At 43.3% G+C, this 21,261-nt stretch overlaps 1 protein-coding gene across 3 annotated transcripts; it reads right to left on the bottom strand.

Annotated features, from left to right (window-relative positions):
- Positions 1–333: 333 nt before the first annotated feature.
- Positions 334–21,176, bottom strand: nup37 (nucleoporin 37). Of its 3 annotated transcripts, none has more exons than XM_070547348.1 (10): positions 21,056–21,176; positions 19,642–19,839; positions 19,440–19,561; positions 9,968–10,040; positions 9,690–9,784; positions 3,809–3,899; positions 1,921–2,105; positions 1,804–1,854; positions 1,674–1,737; positions 334–519 (listed from the first exon to the last, which is right to left on the bottom strand). In XM_070547348.1, the coding sequence occupies exons 1-10, from the start codon at positions 21,113–21,115 to the stop codon at positions 406–408; spliced, it is 1,053 nt and encodes a 350-aa protein (XP_070403449.1). In that variant the 5' UTR covers positions 21,116–21,176; the 3' UTR covers positions 334–405. The 3 variants fall into 3 exon arrangements, with proteins under 3 accessions (XP_070403449.1, XP_015816853.1, XP_054595775.1); XM_015961367.2 differs by having other exon boundaries at positions 1,644–1,737; XM_054739800.2 differs by lacking the exon at positions 21,056–21,176 and adding an exon at positions 20,814–21,030 and having other exon boundaries at positions 1,644–1,737.
- Between the last annotated feature and the right edge of the window lie 85 nt (positions 21,177–21,261).

Below are 21,261 nucleotides of genomic sequence, written 5' to 3' on the forward strand. Positions count from 1 at the left end.
CCTTGCAGATTAGGATGATAAGACGTTTCTTTTTTTTTTTTTTTGTTTAACATTTTTCATATCTGGACTCGTGTGATTCCTCTGTGGAGAAATAATTCACTACAGACCAGTAAATTTGAAGTGGAAGTTGGAACGACACTTGCACCCTGTAGCAGCGGACCCCAATACGTTTCAAATCTCTCTCACACACACACACACCCTGGTAAACAAATGGGACACTGTCCTGAGTAAAAATACAGTCACAGAGAGAGTTGTGGTTGGAATTGTCCATCTTGATCAGCAGGTGACAGAAATGTTCTAAAACAAGCTTCCATCAAAACCCAAACAAAGCTGTAAACATTCAGAAAAATACTTTTAATCGACAATTTCGGCAAAACACAAAGAGAACATGCATGCAGGACACAACTACATCTCAGTCATCCAGAAGCTAAGTTTCCTGTCACCCCCGACCACACAGAGCGGCAACGCCCGGTGCCAGCTGAGGCCCGATCCGATTGTGGACGATCCAATCACCACGGGCTGCAACGACACGAGACATGCTTGTGAGCTTCATGAAACTGAAACGGGTCAGGATCTGAACTGTGAGAAGACTAGGGTTGTCACGGTAACCGCTGTAGCGGTAAACCCCGGTAATAAAGTTGACAAGAATAATAACTGTCTTGTTTTTAAAAAAAAACTATATTATCTCGGTGGATTACCGTGGCTGCGGTGTAGGCGCGGTGACCCTTACCAGCCACCGTATCATCTGCTGAAGTTGCCGGCGGCACATGCGCACTTTGTTGTTTACAACCAAAACTTTCCTGAAGCTAAAGCTGAAATAATGACCAAAGGAGGAGACGGCAGCGCTCAGGACATTTATTATCCCTCAAAGAAGACAAAGTGGGAAGTACGGGCATTTTTGGGATATTTGAAGAATGCCGAGGGACAGCTGATAGAAGACGGCTATCCTGTTTGCAGCACGTGCAGAAAAAGTGTCTGTGAAAGGCAGCAACGCTTCAAATCTCATGACACATCTGCGTGACCATCACCCACAACTCTACAGTCAACGCAAGGCAAGCTAACGTTAGCGTTTTAGCTAAAATGCGTGATCCGAGGATTTGGGGTGAGGGAGAATGCAGCGAGTCGCTATATAAAGCAGCCGCAGCGCTGCTACCTGCATATAAACCGTGTCGCGGACACCCCCATGTTGAAATGACGCTATGCATTACGGGGCTCCCACGAGGGACACAAACCGAGGACAATATTTTCCTGATATAGGGTTTATTACTCAAGTAAGGGTAAAAAAGTATCTGATTAGAAGTCTACTTGAGTACTGAGTATCATCTGGTCTAATATTTTTAGAATGATGACATCAAACAGACATAAAATAAGAAGTTATGGGCAAATATTGGTATTTTAAAGACTAAAGCGGAAAAATGTAAACAAATAAACAACATAATTACAAAATAACACATTTTAGGCAAAAATTTAGACACAAACCGAGGACAATATTTCCTGACATACAGGGTTTATTTAGCTGTCTGAAAATGTAACACGTTTAACAAAAATACCACGATAATAACGAAAACCGTGATAATTTTGGTCACAATAACCGCGAGGTTAAATTTTCACACCGTGACAGCCCTAGAGAAGACTGCACCCACCTGAGGGTGGCCAAGATGGTGGATGAATACCTGCGTGTTGATTTTACCAGGAAGGCCGGTGGTTGCAAAGAGGTTCTCATTAGCAAGAGACCACCTTGAGAAAAGAGTGCATTTTTAACAACTGTTTAAGAAAACAGAAACAGAACGTTTATAGACTTACTTGAATAGTCGGGCTTTGTCTTTGTGGGCTGGCCGTTTCTCTTGAGGGTAACTGCAAACAACAACACATGAGGGGATGTATTCCACAACACGCATCAAGCAGCAAACCGCCTCTAACCTGGAGCGCGTTATGTCCCAGACGAGCCAGTCGGTGCCTGCCACGCCGCCGACTTTGATCGTGTTGGTGAGGCACCAGTCGGCAGACATCAGCGGTCCACAGTGTCCAGAGTCCAGTGACAGGATGGCCTGCTGGGTGACCAGGTCATAAAATCGAATCGTCCCCTTCTTCTCTGCCACCATTAACTGATGAAGATATGCCATCAGAACACAAAACTCTGGTGAATGGAAGCACTGAGTGGTGGAAACACATCAGGAACAACTTATAGAGAAGTAATGATCCGCTGGTCCTCTAAGAAGCGGTGCCATAATGAAAATAGATGAGTATGACAATGAGATGAAAACGAAAATAGAAACACAAATGAAAAAATAACGTTTGCGAAGAAGAAGAAAAGGGCTGGAGCACTCGCGTCTGCACCGTTTAAATATTCTTCTTTGACCCAAACGTTCCAGCCCTTTCCTTCTCAAACCGTTCTGCGTCCGTTTGTGGAAGCAGACCACGGCCGTTCCTTAGGTGAGATTTCGGTAACGCTTCCTTTTACAGTCCCCTAATTACTAAGTACTTACATGGTAATTACATAGTAAGTTTAAGTGTATTATTGTGTAATTCAAGTGTATAATTGTAAAAAAATGTAATTATTGTGTAAAGCAGTATTTACTGTATTTTACTGGTCTTGATTCGGAAAAGGGTAGAATGCCTTCTCCGGGTCAGGGATGAGGTCCTGCCCCAAGTGGAGGAGTTTAACTCATTCACTGCCATTGACGACTAAAGTCGTCATTTTAGATCCAACCGTTCACTGCCAATGACGACTAAAGTCGTCATTTGCATTTTTTTTACTGTTTGAGCATTGGAACGAGTCCCCGCGCTGATAGAACAAGCATCTCAGCCCTGAAGCCGATCTTCATCCGCATACGTCACAGATCACATGATCAGGAAGCAGACCATCCATGTGTTTGGAGATCGTTTTGGGCCGTTCCTGTAAAAAAAGTGAGGCGCGAACCGGAGAAGCATCTGCCGATCACAATTCAACAACGGATTATGAAAGAACGGATAACGCTCCAAACACGCGGCTTCTTCCTGATGTAAGAGGTGAGTCTCCTCTTTGTTTTGGTTGTTTTGGCATCGACATCATGCTAGCGCGCAACGTTCTGTGACTCTTAAAAAAACAGTAAAAACGGTGAGAAACGCTGGCAGCGAAGGCCGTTAGCGATCAGGAAACGGCTTGCAGTGAATGAGTTAAGTATCTCGGGGTCTTGTTCACGAGTGAGGGAAAACTGGAGCGTGAGATCGATAGGCGGATCGGTGCTGCATCTGCAGTGATTCGGGCGTTGTACCGGTCTGTCGTGGTGAAGAGAGAGCTGAGTCAGAAGGCGAAGCTCTCGATTTACCGGTCGATCTACGTTCCTACTCTCACCTATGGTCATGAGCTTTGGGTAGTGACCAAAAGAACGAGATCACGGATACAAGTGGCTGAAATGAGTTTTCTCAACAGAGTGGCTGGGCCCTCCCTTAGAGATAGGGTGAGAAGCTCGGTCATTCGGGAGGGGCTCAGAGTAGACCCGCTGCTCCTCCAAATCAAGAGGAGCCAGTTGAGGTGGTTCGGGCATCTGGTCAGGATGCCTCCTGGACACCTCCCTGGTGAGGTTTTCCAGGCACGTCCAACCGGGAGGAGACCTAAAGGTAGACCCAGGACACAGTGGAGGGACTATGTCTCCACCTGGCCAGGGAACGCCTTGGGATTGCCCCGGAGGGGCTGGCCCAAGTGGCTGGGGAGAGGGAAGTCTGGGCCTCTCGCCTTAGGCAACCGCCCCCGCGACCCGACTCCGGATAAGTAGATGGATGGATGGATGGAATGATAAGCAACAAGGACTGAATAAGTCCCTCCTACCTTACAGATTTCCTCTGGATGCCAGCACACACTGACGCCCGGAGAGCGAAGTCGCAGAACACACGTCTCATTCCCTTCCAGGTCCCACAACCTGCCGACATGGATTCAGACACACGAGAAGTAAATCAGCTCTGCTTCTTTTTATTTGGAAGCTTAGGAAGACAAAGATGCCATCTATTTTATATACGTCTCTGGAATTTAGTAAAGATAAGCACTTGTATGATACAAGACATGCCTTAGAAGATGAATTTACATGACCAAAAGATCTGATGCTTTAAAGCATACAGCAATGTATGGAGGGATGTACGAGTGGAACCATCTCCCAAAAGAAATCTCACATATTAGGGGTAAAAATGTATTTGGAGTTAGATTAGAAGAACATTTGTGTTGTGTGTAGAAAGAGAACTTATTATTTAGATATTATTTAATTAAAAAAATTTTTTTAAAGGGTTAATTGTGTTGTGATATGGTATGAAAAGTAAGTGTATAATATAATGGAAGCCTTGGGATGGTAAAATTATATCTGTTAAGGTCATCAATGTTGATTTGGTGGGGTGGACTTGCTTCTGTATTTTTAGTGTTTTTATTTATTTATTTATGTCTTTTTATCTATTTGATGTAAACATTGTTTTTGAAGTTGTATGAATAGGTCCACAGGAAGAATAGCAGCAGCTCGCTGCAGCTAACGGGGTTCCTAAAACAATGAACAACATGAAAACGCTTTAGTTTGCATGATGATTACAGATTCTAGAGGCTATACGCCACATGGGGCGTTATTATGAAAAAAGCAGGAAGCAGGACTCATAATCGGTCATCTGAAGGATCGATTCGAGTTGATGTGTGAACTGCTTTTGGCTGGAAAGCCCCCCAAAAAATTTTGCTTGCTTTTAATTAATAAGAAAGGCAGGAATTTGGAGCAAACTACTAAAAATAGCATCCAACTTTGAAAACAGTTATGGCTATAATCCTTGACCTTGACTGTTTGAAACCAAATAAATCCTCTAATTCAAACACCACAAGTTTAATTACTACTTATTCCAACTTTAACAGCCCAGTAGAAAACATAACGGGCTTTAGGTTTGCACGACGCTGCAGGCGTTTGTTTTGTGTGTGACGACGACGATGATGTACAAACTTTGCTTTTCCAGGGAAAATCGTTCTTTCTCAGGAACTGGGGCCCTCAGCGGTGAGGACAGACAGACTCACTGGACTCCTCTCGCAGAGGAAACGCCAGCCTCACATTACATTGAACTACGACAGCAGGGGCAGCGTCCCCCCCCACCCCCCCACCCCGGTTCTGCAGAGAATTCTTCACCGTGGGCGGCCCGCTTGTGTCCAGAGAGCAAAACAGACGTCAGCAGAGGACGAGCACTGGGGAGAAGCTGAACAGCTTCCTACTTTACTAGAAGTAAAACAGAAATCCTAGCCTGATTAAAACAGCAGTAACGCCGACTTTAAAGTGGGATGCGTGACAGCAGAAGCAGCTCTGAGACGCCGCAGATGTCAAATGAAATTGGCTGCAGACAGATGTTGTTCTTGTAACCTGGATCTATGGTTAGCCACATCTTAACGGCCTCTGTACGAGAAGAAAAGGTCGGGATGGAGGTCATGGGAGCCTGCAAGTGTTACTGGGAATATAAGGCAAGCAGCTGCAAACAAGGTGCTGACTAATGAGGCAGCAAAACTTCCTCTAAAGACGATTTAAATGTGTGTGTTGTTGGAGAAAAGCCTATTACCCTTTGTTGCCTTGGATTTCTAACCAGGACATTCCTGTCTAAAACTCCCGGCTTCTTCCTCAGCAAGGGTGAGATGAAAACCGCCGTCAGGAAAACATAAACCGAACCGGATTCTCTCAGACCGCTCGCCGAGCAGAGCTCAGCTGCACGCCACACCCCCAAACGGCCAAACTGTGGTCAACCGCTCTGACCTGCAAACGAAGAGCGCCGGCTCCTCAGCTGTCAGAGGTGAAAGGCACGCCACAAGCGTTCCACCACATCAAGCAACAACACAGAGGAGTTACGGTTTCTCGTAGGTAGAGGAAATGAGGGCGTCGGTTGGTGCCGCGTGGTTTCATCTCACCTGCAGGGGGCAAATCATCAAAGGTGGTGAAGGGGTCACATGGGTATAAACCCATTCATCACAGCTCTCTGGCTGGTCTTCATCAAACGCTTCAGGTTGCTGTGCAGACGTTAAAATACAGTTCTGCTCATTTTATTCACCCTTTTTGAAGAAAAGGGGGTGTTCCTCTTCTTAAAAGAGATGCAAACAGCTTCCTGGGTCCAAGCAGACAGGATACTTGATCAGAAACCGGGATGGATCCACAAAACATTTGAGCTTTTCTTTAAAAGGGACGTTATGGAAGTCTGACAGCCAAAACATGTATAGAAATAATAAATGTCTTCTTCATACATTCTCCTGCAATGCCCTGGTCCTGTAGAATGAGCCCTGGCAGTTTTACTGTGATTGCCTGTTTTTCTGTAAAATCACAGAAAAAGAGAGATGCTCGGGTCGAGCAGGCTGCTTCATGCGCGTTCACGCTCAGGCATCGCCCGTAGCATTTGCTATCAGTAGCTTTAACAGCAGAGAGAGAGGCAGTGCCACTTTGTCGCTGTTCCTAACGCCTAGTGACAAAGCTAGCTACATTTCTGAGGACCCTTAGCTACTCCAGTCCTCCTGCATGCTCAGATCATTCCCTTCCCTTGCTTGAAAAATTGTTCCAAAATGAAAGTTGAACCCACATCTTTTTTATCTGTGAATGCAATGCCGTTCGGCGAGTCTCAAATACAAATTTGGGCATCTTACTGTAAAAAAATATACTATTAATGTAAAAAATAAACTCTAAATGAACTATGTTCACATCCAGAATCGAACCCAGGACTTCTGCACAGGAGGCCGATGCCTTACTGGGTGAGCTAAAGCGCCAGTGATGTCCTTTGTATCTGTAACATTTATATCCTTGATGACAACTGAAACAACGTTCAAAGAATGGTTCGAAGCGAAAATGGCTATTTTGTTGCTAATTTGCAGAATATATCTAGAAGAAAGTTCTACAGAAAGTAGCTAAGGGTCCTCAGAAATGTAGCTAGCTTTGTCACTAGGCGTTAGGAACAGCGACAAAGTGGCACTGCCTCTCTCTCTGCTGCTAAAGCTACGGATAGCAAATGCTACGGGCGATGCCTGAGCGTGAACGTGCATGAAGCAGCCTGCTCGACCCGAGCATCTCTCTTTTTCTGTGATTTTACAGAAAAACAGGCAATCACAGTAAAACTGCCAGGGCTCATTCTACAGGACCAGGGCATTGCAGGATAATGTATGAAGAAGACATTTATTATTTCTATACATGTTTTGGCTGTCACACTTCCATAATGCCCCTTTAATGTGAACACCAAAAATAAATGTTGTTCAAATGAAACACAAATGTAAGTAGTTGATTTAATGGTCATAAGTAAGCCATGGGGTGAGGTACACGTGAGGTTTGGACCTCGTTATGAAAGAAATTTTAAGGACGGGACCTATTGGGTTTGAATTGATTACCACTGATCTATAGTGACCCACTGAGCTGTTTAGACTACAGCCTGAGGAAGTGGAGTCTGGTTCCCCGCCTAGATACTGCAGCATCAGGTTGCAGCAGAGGTCCCAACACTGCAGGGGACGGCGATGACAAAACTAAGCAAACTTATAGTGGAGGCCCTCCGGCCAAAGCCAACAGGCTGACGGAGAGGTCGTGAACCTACACATGCTGACATAACCCTCCCTCCTCTCAGATCAAGGCTCCGTTTGTGTGGGCTGACTCTCCTGTTAACCTGATCCATCCCTCGTTCCGCCCGTCTTCCTACCTCGTCCCGTATTTTCTCAGCATGACAGAATTTAAACCTTTCAGCAGATGGAGCGGGCTCCTGTTTTCTCTGGACAGTCGGCAGAGGGGCGGGAGGGGGTTCGGGAGCTGGGAGCGGAGGACGTTTATACGGCGTGATCACAGACGTGGACCGATCCTCGTGTCCGTCTAAATGTTTCATCATAACAGATTATTAGTATTTTACAGATAAATGTGGAATTTCCACAACAAAAATGCAACCAAGATGCTTGCGTTTGCATTTTTCTGGCTCTGCTCGTGTTTATTGTGACCATAAACCTCATCATCAGCTAACTGTGCGTATATATCCTGACAAGTAAGGCAGGATTACTCGTTTTTAATCAGATGCCAGAGTGAATATTTAAATATTATAATTCCTACAGACACGTGCTGACAAGCATTTCTAAAGGATGCAAAATACTCAAAACAGGAAAGATGTGCACCAAGTTAGAAATGTTGAAGCATTTTGAACTAAAGGGTTCAAACCACTTCAGTACTTCTCTTCTTTGCTTCTGCAGAGCCAGAGGTCATGCTAAGGAGATCATCCAACCACTGGATTCTGGGTTCGATTTTTACGAAACATGGATGTTCTTTTCATCTATATGCAGACGACACCCAGGTTTATATTCCCGTTTAACGTGGCCTACCCAATTCTTTAGATCCTCTTCTAAACTGCCTCGATGAGGTTAAAACCTGGATGTCTGCAAATTTTTTACATTTTAATAATGACAAGACTGAGGTCATGCTTTTTAGTCCTAGTGTGTCCAGTGGGCCATGTTCTGCTGACCTTGGTCCGCTAGCCTATTTTTGAAACCAGTCTGGGAGTCCAGCTTGACAGTGATCTGCTTCTGGAAAAGCAAATCAGACGGTTTTTATCAGTTAAGGAGGATCGCCAAGGTTAAGCGTCTGCTCTCAAGTCATGACTCTGAGACGGTGATTCACGCGTTCATTACATCAATGCACTGTACCTTGGTCTTCCTCAGTCTCACCTCTCCCGTCTTCAAATGGTGCAAAATGCAGCAGCACGCCTATTGACGGGCTCGAGAAAGAGGGAGCACTATACCCCAATTTTAGCTTCGCTGCACTGGCTGCCTGTGGATTTTAGGGTCCAGTACAAGGTTCTTTTATTGGCTTTTAAAGCTGTACAAGGCCTTGCTCCGCAGTATCTGTGTGAAGTTTTAGTTACTCACTCCCCGTCTCGGTCACTGAGGTCAGCCGACCAGTTTTTCCTGGAGGTGCCGAGAACAAAGAGCAAGCTCAGGGGTGATGGAGCTCCAAGGTTGTGGAATGCACCCCCAATTCAGATTAGGATGGTTTCGTCACTGTCGGGTTTTAAATCACTTTTAAAGACTCATCTGTTCTCAGTTGCTTTTAATTCAGTTTGAGAATGCATCTGATTTTAGTAGCTTTTATGTCAGTTTGATATGTTTGTTTTTATCATGTTTTTACTTTGTGATGAACTTTTTATCTTATTTTTAGAGTTTTTAGGGAACTTCTGTTCTTTTTGGCTTGTTAAGTACTTTGGTCAGTTTTTATGCTGTTGTAAAGTGCTTTATCAATAAAGTTGACTTGACTTGGATCTAACGTCTGGGAAGAGCAACACCTAACAAGGAGCCGGACTTGACACCACTAGTTCAAAGAAACAGCAAATATGAATAAATAAGCACTAATGAGCAGCTAAAACCAGCACTGACCCTCACTGGTGACGCCATGTTTCACCTTTTCCAGCCTTAATTGAAAAGGAAAATTTAGGAATCCTTGTTAAGAGGGGGGAAAAAAAATCTCACTGCAGCTAATTGGATTTCCATATTTAACCAATTAGCAAGAGGAAGCTACAAAGCAGCTCTGTGCTTATGCACGGTCACACTGGACCGTGTTGTGCTTAGCGTCAAGTTTCACGGTGGAAACGCAGTCAGGTCTTTCTGCACCATTAACCAAAAACAGGACTGAAAATTAGAAGCTGGGAATGAACACGAACACACACACGCACACACACACACACACAAAGAGAAATAAAATAGTTTGGACCTGCAAGTGTGATCATCACTGACGGAAGCGATTTGTTTCCCTTCTGTGGGCTCAAACACCAAATGGTTAATGTAGCTGGTGTGGCCCTCCATCGCCTAGGCAACAAACATGAGAAAACTACAGGTAAGGGAAAAAAAATTCCATTAAATTGGTAGATAAATGTTTTCTGCAAATGTTGCTTTGCTAAGTCTGCAGATCTGTTTCCTGCTAGACTTGATCGTGGAGACTCCTAATGACAAGCGAAGTTTCTGGCCAATGTGCTCCAGATGTTGCGCTACCTTGACTTCGTGCCGCTCCTGAAGATCAGAAGTCAGCAGGCGTAGTTTTCTGTCTGCTGCAGCGGTGCACAATCTGCAAAGAGAGGAAGAGGAAAAGAAAGGGGAGATTTAAAAATAAACAAAAGAGAGAACATAAAAACAGACTCGGTGACACACGACATCTTTCTGCACACACACCTGCAGCCGCCCGGGCTGACACCTCTGAGTCAGAGTCTGTGTGTGGCAGAAACTTGGACTGGGATCAGTGGAAACACTGCCAGGGATATTCTAATTGCAAGCAAAGATAAACACGGAGAAAAACAAGATCGCTCACGCCATGTACGCATGTCTTTGTTTGAAACCCTGTTCCGAGCCAGGGAGAGGACTTTCCCCTCTAATCAGTCCTCGTATACACCAGCGCCTGCAATTACTCACACAATTACACTAACTCACTTATGACAAGAAAAACACACACATATCACCAGAATAAACAGATAGCGGTTCACACATTTTCAGGCGCAGGCACAGATGGACTTGGCATGCTGTCACTACAAACACCCTCGACGTGGTTCAGGTTCTTGCTGCTGCAGCGGACTCGGTTTTACAGGGACCGGCTCGAAAACACTCCAACTCTATGGAGTTGTGTTTTATTTTTTTCTCTTTGTGAAGATGTCTCACTTCTCGCATAATAAAATAAATATACATATGAACCATACCATACCATACCATAGTTTATTTATATAGCACGTTTAAAACGCAGTGTGGGAGCTGCTCACGGTGCTGCACAGGTTAAACCAAAACACAACCAACCCAAGCAACTAAAGCAGAAGATAAAAATACCGATCAAAAGCAGATAAAACATGAGGAATACTAAGATCACATTAAAACATTAACACAATAAAACACTAAAACGAGTCACTGTCTAAAAGCCACATCATAAAAGTGGGTCTTTAAAGGGACATTATGGAAGTGTGACAGCCAAAACATGTACAGAAATAATACATTTCTTCTTCATACATTCTCCTGCAATGCCTGGTCCTGTAGAATGAGCCCTGGCATTTTTACTGTGATTGCCTGTTTTTCTGTAAAATCACAGAAAAAGAGAGATGCTCGGGTCGAGCAGGCTGCTTCATGCACGTTCACGCTCAGGCATAACCCGTAGCATTTGCTATCCGTAGCTTTAGCAGCAGAGAGAGAGGCAGTGCCACTTTGTCGCTGTTCCTAACGCCTAGTGACAAAGCTAGCTACATTTCTGAGGACCCTTAGCTACTTTCTGTAGAACTTTCTTCTAGATATTTCCTGCAAATTAGCAACAAAATAGCCATTTTCACTTTGAACCGTTCTTTGGTTTGACGTTGTTTCAGGTGTCATCAAGGATATAAAAGTTACAGATACTGTGAATTTCACGGGTGTGTAGCTCACCTTGTAAAACGTCTGACTCCCATTCAGAAGACCTGGGTTTGATTCTGGATGTGAACATAGTTCATTTTGAGTTTCTTTTTTACATTAATGGTATATTTTCTTACAGTAAGATGCCCACATTTTTATTTGAGACTCGCCGAACGGCATTGAATTCACAGATAAAAAAGATGTGGGCTCAACTTTCATTTTGGAACAATTTTTCAAGCAAGGGAAGGGAATGATCTGAGCATGCAGGAGGACTGACCCATCATAAACCTTTGTCGGCTGTGCTGAAGAGAAAGCTACAGAACCAAATTATTCCATTAATTAGCGTTCTCCTGTCCTCTGTCCTCTGGGCCACACACACACACACACACACACACACACACACACACACACACACACACACACACACACACACACACACACACACACACACACACACACACACACGGGACTGTCTCAGCTGTTATTTTCGTTAAGGAGTGTGCACGTACAGCATGCGCGCCTCGTGCACGAGCCTACTATTGAAGCTGCCGTTATGCTTTTGGCCTGAGGGGGCAATCGCGAGCATAAAAATTCAAAAGTCTGATAAGTCCCTTTAAATAAGATTTAAAAACAGCCAATGATAGAGCCTGCCAAACTCCAATGCACAACGAGTTCCACAGCTTTGGGGCAGCAGAGAACAAAGAACAATAACATAAACTCTTGCATTAGTAAATACAAGCTTTTTAGACCTAAAACGCGCCTTTCTAACAATGTATTTTTATTTGTTGTAGGAGCCAAAATTGTTTTGGTTTACATTATATTATGGTCTAAGTTCGTTGTGATAATGTCTCATATATATTTCAGTTTATTGCACTATGGTTTGTATTTCTTTTGACCACTGCTGGCACTGCGGAGCCTATATAGGTGTCAGGGTGGCAGTACTCTGGCGTTTTTGGGTGACGGGGGGAGATCACACGATTTTTACCGCTTCATTTGATTTCATTCCATAACTAATTTTCTGTTGTAATTTTCATCATTTTCATAACCTTGACAAGATATCGCTATTCTGGAACCTGCATAAATGTGATCGTCAACATCTTCAATAAACGGGATAGTAAACCCAAGCCCGCTTGCTGCCTGGACAATAGTGTTGAAGCGAGTCGTTGCCTCCACCCGCACCCAAGGGTGACTAAAAGTGGGAATGGATAGTCACTACATTTGAAACTGCAGAATTTGTGAAGTTTAAAACTGGATTTCTTTTGTACTGGTGTCCATCCCAAAGCTACTCGGGGCGCCGTGCCAGCCAAGGACATCACACTACGGCAACGCCACTCAGACAAACTACCGTGTGCCCCAACTGTTACCCAGCTGAAAACTAAAATCCATATCAGTTTCAACCAACACAAAGGCTCTAAAGCCCTAAGCAAACTGCAGAAGGTTCAAAATGCCGCGGCCAGATTTTTAACCAGCACCGACAGACGCATGCACATCACACCCATCCTTGCAGATTTACACTGGCACCAACATCCCACCCAACTGACTGATACAGTGCAGTGATTGAGCCACTACTGATCTTAGTCAACGGGGCAGTTTGCCATACTTTGAGGAGGAAGCGGGGAGGAAAACAAAATACATCGTTTTTGATTGGCCAGGAGCTGTGGAGATTCCAATCGAGTGTTGCTAGACCATCATGCAAAGCTATTTTTGCTTTGGCAAATGACGGTCTACATTCTAGGCTAGAAGAAACTGTCTTTGTCTGGCCTGACCTGGGTGTTGAAGAAAATGTCTCAGCATGAATCTGCAACTCAGAGTGACCGATTTTATTTACGAAATCAGTAATACAATCTTCTAATACAAGGGAAAATGCACAGTTTGGCTGGTTTTGTTAAAGGCTCCGTATCATGAAAACTCTACTTTTTTGAGCTTTTTACCATGTAATACCTTTTACTGAACTACTACAAATTACTGCTCTAACACACCTGATTTTATTCAGCAGGGGATAGTAAAGCTAGTTGGTGAAGTAAAGCTAGTTGGTGTAGTAAAGCTAGTGTCAACAGGCTTCTGCAGGACTTAAATGAGCTGCTGAACAGCTAATTCAGGCATTGAATCAGTTGTTTTGGAACTTAAACATGCTGGATAGAGACCATCCAGGACCAGGATTGGGCGACCCTGCCCTAGAAAGAATTGTGAGTCTGGGACTTAAGGTGTCGGCTCATCATGATAAATGATAAATGACCCGCACTTGTATAGCGCCTCTCAGAGTAGGACTCCAAAGCGCTTTACACTACGGTGTATCATTCATCCATTCACACACTGATGGTGATGAGCAGAATTCTCTGTGCGGAGCTGGGATCGAACCTGCAACCTTAAGATTACTGCTGCCCCAAGATGAAAAGCAGACGCCTTAACCGCTGGACTACTGAGGCCAATACAGCAATGACTCGCCTAGACGCTGTTGTTTGTGCGTTTTGTTGGAGCAGATGTGGGCGGAGCTTCCCTGATGAAACGACTCTCTCAATTGTGCTAAAGGTAATTTTTTATATTGCACCTACCTTTGCTCTCAAAGGTTTAAAATAGCACGATCTGGCTCCTTTAAAGGAATGTCACTTGAAATATTTTGGTTTATAATTAATTGTGATGCAAGCACATCTTTGTGGTAGCAGAAGAACGCACAGATTTGGCTGATAATGGAATTTCTGCGCTATATTACGTATTTATAGGTTTGATGGGAACAGGTAGCTAAAAATGACGTAAAGTTGTGATTCTGAGGACACAGCTCAACATCTTTAAAAACCGTGTAATTGGCTGATCAGCGTCGATTCCGAGTTTCCTGAAAGTCATATCTGTGGCCAAGCTGAGATACAATCCTCAGACCATGAGCTGTACCCTGCATGGTTCGAGTCTAGCCTCAGGCCACTCATCCATGTCATCTTCACCTCTCTCCTCCTCATTTACTCTGCTCTTCAGTGTCAGCTCTCTAATAAAAGCCTGTTGTTTAGCATGTTGGCTTCCGTATTTAACAGATGACAGCCAAAGCTGAAAAATGAGTGTGTGTGTGGTGGAAGTCTGTGGTTTTAATAGTCTTCAGGCTTGTTTTCAATACAAGCTGCTGCGGTGGCAGCCAGAGCCCCCTCTCCTCTCATCAAGCCCGTGAGAACGTTGTACTTTTCCTGGAAGGAACAGCTACGTGCCGACTGAAAGGAGAGCTTGAACCTGAGTGGGTTCTCATCAGCGCAATAACATGTGCACACGTCACAAGTGTTGGCTTGAGTGTCCTGCGGAGTAAACCACAAAAGGCCAGGAATTATCGCTGCCTTTTCTTTTCAATTGCAGAAAGCCAAAACACCTCCAGAGCGAATGCAGATCCTTCCCATCTACTGCTCCAATTAGGCAGAAACTCTTTGCTTTCTAATAATCTCAAGTTGGGCTTATTCCCTTCTGTCTGAAGCCACCTGGCACAGCTTGGCTCAGATCCTGGAAGTGTGACAGCGAGAGATGCTGACGGTTCCTTCTACACAGCAGGATTGTGAGCTCTGTCAGGAAAATGATGCTGTTTTATTAAAAGTCAAAGATGTCAGGTTTCTGAGGCGGATGTGACGCCCTCTAATCCTACAACAACAGTCTGAAGACTCATTACATAATAAGAGGCTCCAGACAGATCATCACACACAACATTTATTTAAATAAAAGGAATCAGATAAGCCATGAAATATGTGAGGAGAGAAATTTAATCTTCTGCGCAAACAAGTCAAGGTTAGGTTAACATTTGTGAAGGGTTCCTCGGACACAGGTCTCTGTGGATCTCTTTACAGTTTAGTTTGCTTCTCTGGGTTCAGATCGCAGGGGTAGCAGTCTGAACAGAGGAGCCTAGACTGTTCCCTCCTTTGCTGAGATCTCAAAGATGTTTCCTAACCAGCCTGGTCATGCATACTTTCAGAATGACCTGAGATGGCCTCAGGGTCACCTCCAAGCAGGCCCAAAACACCTCCTTTAGGAGGTTTTCAGGAGGCATCCTGGGCATACGCATGAACCATCTCAGCTGGTTCTTCTCCGACATGGAGCAGTGGCTCTACTGAGTTTCCTCTGAATGTCAGAGCTCTTCATCGCATCTCCAAGGCTGAGCTCAGCCACCCTGAGGAGTAAATTCATTTGTGTGCCTGGTCTTGTTCTTTTGGTCATTACTATGGGTCTAGCAGCACTTTTTCTTGTATTTTTCAGCATGTACAGTACGAGAGCTACTGCTTCAACTGAACCATGTTCAGCGCTTTGGGCTTCCTGACAGGGTTGCGGAAGGCGCTTTATAAATAAAGCTTTGATTGATTGATTGATTGATTGTTTGATTGATTGATTGATTGATTGATTGATTGATGGAGTGAGGCATACCTAGTTCCCATACGGAAGTGTAACTTTAGCCAGCAACACATGAGGCTACGTCCAAATTCAGGGGCTGCATCCTGAAAGACGGGGCCTACCCAGTCTTCGTAGGCTGGTGTTAAGACCAGATACCAGGTCATTTGTTGACCCGGAAGACCGGAAGTGAACGGCTGTGAAATTGGGCAGTCTAGCCTGCAACCATGTTGACATCGCTAAACAGAAGTTGAAGCAGCAATGCAGAGCAGGGGTGGTATTCAGACCCCATCAATTTTTCACTCTTTGTTATATTGCAGCCGTCGTCGTCATCTTCCTCCTCTTATCCGGGTCCGGGTCGCGGGGGCAGCATCCCAACTAGGGAGCTCCAGATCGTCCTCTCCCCGGCCACCTCCACCAGCTCCTCCGGCAGGACCCCAAGGCGTTCCCGGACCAGATTGGAGATGTAACCTCTCCAGCGTGTCCTGGGTCGACCCGGGGGCCTCCAGCCGGCAGGACATGCCCGAAACACCTCCCCAGGGAGGCGCCAGGAGACATCCTGACCAGATGCCCAAACCACCTCAACTGACTCCTTTCGATCCGGAGGAGCAGCGGTTCTACTCCGAGTCCCTCCCAAATGCCTGAGCTCCTCACCCTATCTCTAAGGCTGAGCCCGGCCACCCTACGGAGGAAACTCATTTCGGCCGCTTGTATCCGCGATCTCGTTCTTTCAGTCGTTACCCAAAGCTCATGACCATAGGTGAGGATTGGGACGTAGATCGACCGGTAAATCGAGAGCCTGGCTTTCTGGCTCAGCTCCCTCTTCACCACGACAGATCGGTTCAGCGTCCGCATCACTGCAGAGAGAGAGAGAGAAAAGATAGATAGATAGATAGATAGATAGATAGATAGATAGATAGATAGATAGATAGATAGATAGATAGATAGATAGATAGATAGATAGATAGATAGATAGATAGAATCTATTTTGAACACCGACTACAGCGGTATCTGTATATCTACCTATCTATATGTACCTATCTACATATACCTAGATATATATTGATAGGTACACACACACACACACATATATATATATATATATATATATACATATATATATATATATATATATATATATACATATATATATATATATATATATATATATATATATATATATATATATATATATATATATATATATATATATATATTAGGGCTGGGCGATATGGCCTAAAATCAGTATCACGATAAATTGAGGATTTCACCTCGATAACGATACATGGACGATAACTACAGGTATGTGCAGAAACAAATGTTGTCCACTAGATGGGGCTGTCACATGTACTACGCTGAGTCACATTTTTACGTGACTCAAGGTGGTCCAGCTTCTTAAAGGGACATGAACAATGCCAACCTACAAACATCTTTTCATTTTTTATTATCAAATTCATTGACATGGGAAAAATTATCTCGATAAGAGTCAGAAATTTCGATAACGATAAATTTTCTATTTATTGCTCAGCCCTAATTATTTATATATATATATATATATATATATATATATATATATATATATATATATATATATATATATATATTAAACTACTCTAGGGGGATCTGAGGCATGTCAGGTATAGCCCGTCTGGGGCAATTTGAGAAAAAAAAGGTTGGTAAGTTACAGGTTGGTGAGAACGTATGATAAAGTATCTATACATGTTCACAGCATTATAATATTATATTTGAATGATTATATATCCTATCCTGTCTTTAATCTATATGAACACTGACTACAGCGAAATCCTCTGATGCATCCATGCTGCTCAGTAGCAGAACTGTACTGATGTCACTAGTTACTAAAGAACCAGTCAGCTGGCAGAGCTGCTGTTGAACATGTGAGCGTACAGAACTTGCAAAACTACGTGATTAAATTTAAGAAACAAAGTAGAATCCAACTGCTGTTATTTATTTGTTGTTGTTTATAGAAACTAAATCTATCGGCAGGGCTTTAGACCCAGGGCAGAGTTTTATACCTCAGACCAAACCACATCCAGACCTGTTATTAAAGGGACAATATGGAAGTTTGACAGCCAAAACATGTATAGAAATAATAAATGTATTCTTCATACATTCTCCTGCAATGCCCTGGTCCTGTAGAATGAGCCCTGGCATTTTTACTGTGATTGCCTGTTTTTCTGCAAAATCACAGAAAAAGAGAGATGCTCGGGTCGAGCAGGCTGCTTCATGCACGTTCACGCTCAGGCATCGCCCGTAACATTTGCTATCAGTAGCTTTAACAGCAGAGAGAGAGGCAGTGCCAACTCAGCGACTTTGTCGCTGTTCCTAACGCCTAGTGATGAACCTAGCTTCATTTCTGAGGACCCTTAGCTACTTTCTTCTAGATATTTCCTACAAATTAGCAACAAAATTGCCATTTTCTCTACGAACCGTTCTTTGAACGTTGTTTCAGCTGTCATCAAGGATATAAATGTTACAGATACAAAAGATGTCACTGATGCTATAGCTCACCCAGTAAGACGGCGGACTCCTGTGCAGAAGACCCGGGTTCGATTCTGGATGTAAATATAGTTCATTTTGAGTTTCTTTTTTACATTAATGGTATATTTTTTTACAGTAAGATGCCCAAATTTTTATTTGAGACTCGCCGAACGGCATTGAATTCACAGATAAAAAAGATGTGGGTTCAACTTTCATTTTGGAACAATTTTTCAAGCAAGGGAAGGGAATGATCTGAGCATGCAGGAGGACTGACCCATCATAAACCTTTGTCGGCTGTGCTGAAGAGAAAAGTACAGAACCAAATTATTTATTTAATTAGCTGTGCGTTCTCCTGTCCTCCGGGCCACACACACACACACGGGACTGTCAGCTGCTATTTTCGTTAAGGAGTGTGCACGTACAGCATGTGCGCCTCGTGCACGAGCCTACTATTGAAGCTGCCGTTACGCTTTTGGCCTGAGGGGGCAATCGCAAGCATCAAAATTCAAAACTCCGTAAAGTCCCTTTAATAATAGTGTGTATTATTTACACTAATCAAAAATTCTGTAATGTTCGCAGACATCTAAACCTTAGAAATGAAATAAAATCAATATTAAATTTAAAAATAATTAATATTGTTTCTTCATTAAGAGAACAGTTATCTGTGAGCACTTTTTATACTTGATATTGTCCAGCTGAAGCAGACATCTGCTTATTTCTAACAGAGCTGAGCTGTGGGAGAAAATATACAGGCTTATTTAATTTTATTTTCCCATCACCTGTGAGTTTTGAGCATTCACTTAATATTAATTATAAAATCATAAATAACAGGTCACTCTGGGCTAGAACGTGTTTCTAGGAACAGAAGCTTGTTGGGTTAGGTTGGCAGCAGCTCACCTGTTCCTGACAGGAGAAATCCTCTCATCAGCAGCAGGTGATCTACAGAGTAACACCGGCCCGAAAAAATAAATAAATAAATAAAAACCCAAAAAACACCGAACTCAAATAGGGCCACCGGGAATTTCCCCAGCTGGGTCCTGGTTCCGCCCACCGTCGGATATATAAACACACAACTTAGATCTGAAAAACGGAACTATGAAAATATAGTTGACTTGCAAAAAAAGGTATTAGGGTTGACACTGCTAAGATTACACGTGTGATCCACCGAACAAGCAAGGCAATTGACACATAATAACACAGTATTCTGTTACCAGTCAGCAAAGATTTACAAAATAATTATGGTAAAATGTTATACCTGATGGTAGGTATCCTGTTCAGCTGAGACTCTGGACTCCAAGCCAAAACTTCGACTTGCAACTCGTGATGAAAAGCTCGAAGTATGTTGAATTCAACTCCCTCCACCTCCATATCCTCCTCCTGTTGATGCAAATTCACATGAAAGACAAAAATAATCGATGTGAAGGGTAAACCTGGCTGTGTGGAGCTGCATCTCTAACCTGGAAGAGGCAGGTGGCCACCACCACATACTGGTTCCCACCGTAAGCCAGGAGAGAGACGGGGGTACCCGAGCTGAAGGGACTGAACTCCACCACATGGACGTAGTCGTCACATGGCACAGTGTAGCTGGGACTGTGGATAGCGCCCTCCTGCATGACGTGTATGCTGGGAAAGCTGGCTCTGAACCGGGACTTCCACTGTTATTTATATCAAAACAAAGAGGGGCAAATTAGCACATTAAACAGGATCATTTCTGCACAGATCCGGTAAAACTGTTCTAGTAATGAGTTGTTTCAGTTTGTCTCAGTTGTATTCAGGTAATAATGTAATTGGTTACTTTACTCACAACTGTTAAACGTGTTACTCGGTCTATCATTTTGATGACTTCTCACTTTTCACAGAATGTGCTTGAAAAAATATGTCTTCATTATTTCTTAGTTCATCCAATGGCTAGTTTTAAGTTATTAATATTAATATAATGCACAAATGCAGGGGCTCCACATTGACATAGCTGGTAGCCTTGCAGCAAGAAGGTTGCAGGTTAAAGTCCTGGCTATGGCACTGACCTAAGAGATGCATTTCAGGTTAATTGTCTCAAGTTTTGAGTGTGAGTGACTGGTTATCTGTGCGTTCCTGTGATGGATTGGAGAACTATCTAGGCTGTTCTCTGCTTCTCGCCTGATGATCGCTGGAGTTACCAGCTACCCATGACCCTGCTGAGGGTAAAGCAGTTAGGAGTGAACTGCTTATGCTCTTGTATTTGTTTATTTAGGCAGAAACCCTTCTCGACTTGGAAACCCGGATTACTGATTAACTTTTATTTAAAATGACACAAAAATAAATCTGAAAGATGTTCAGACTAATTAAAAATTATATAACTTAAATCATAAAATCTAAAAGGCACAGGCTGGTTTTGGCTGAGGATAACGGAGAGGGCTTGATCACCTGGTTTCCTTAAATTGTACTTTTCTTTTACAAATTTTGGAAGGTAGTCCTGGTAAAATCAGTGAGAAACATTGCGAATGATGCTACAAAGCTATTTAGGTCACTGTTTAATTCGGCAAATTGTAAACACAAATCAAACTTGAATAAATCATAAATAGAAAAATTACACAGGAAAGATACTTGAGTTACATTAAACTACAGTTTTTGTAAACGGCTTTACAGTTACCAGTTACAACAGTGGGGTATCCCGAACATTTGGGAACAAAAACTGCCTCTTTTGTCGCGTATAAATGTATTTCCAGTAAACTCTGTCCACTCCACGCGTGCACATAACAGTGAGCTAAAACCTGGGGCTCCAATTATTACTGGTTTTTAGCAGTAAATGCTCAAACCGACAACTTATGATCCAATTATTTCTATATATTGTATATTTCCATTTCAAACCCTGTAATAGCTTCAATACTTTACCAAACTACTGGCAGTGAAATTGCTGCATAAACAACGCCGCGCGCTCGATGGTTTTCTCATCTACTTCCGGATACGATTTGTGGAACGTACCATCATTTGAAAATATCAGGGGGTTAAGGGGTACAACGAACCTAAATAAATCATACATATTTTTTTAAATACATGAAAATACAATCGTACTTAATCATAATTTATGCTAACTTCAA

The sequence above is a fragment of the Nothobranchius furzeri genome, chromosome 1 (assembly GCF_043380555.1).
Source record: "Nothobranchius furzeri strain GRZ-AD chromosome 1, NfurGRZ-RIMD1, whole genome shotgun sequence".
Taxonomy (NCBI): domain Eukaryota; kingdom Metazoa; phylum Chordata; class Actinopteri; order Cyprinodontiformes; family Nothobranchiidae; genus Nothobranchius; species Nothobranchius furzeri.

Coding starts and splice junctions, on each gene's coding strand:
- nup37 (XM_015961367.2), bottom strand. CDS start 21,115: ATGAGAAAACCATCGAGCGCGCGGCGTTGTTTATGCAGCAATTTCACT. Junction 3,900..9,689: donor AGTGATGATCACACTTGCAG/GTCCAAACTATT, acceptor CCATGTCGGCAG/GTTGTGGGACCTGGAAGGGA. Junction 1,855..1,920: donor TGGGACATAACGCGCTCCAG/GTTAGAGGCGGT, acceptor TGTTGTTTGCAG/TTACCCTCAAGAGAAACGGC.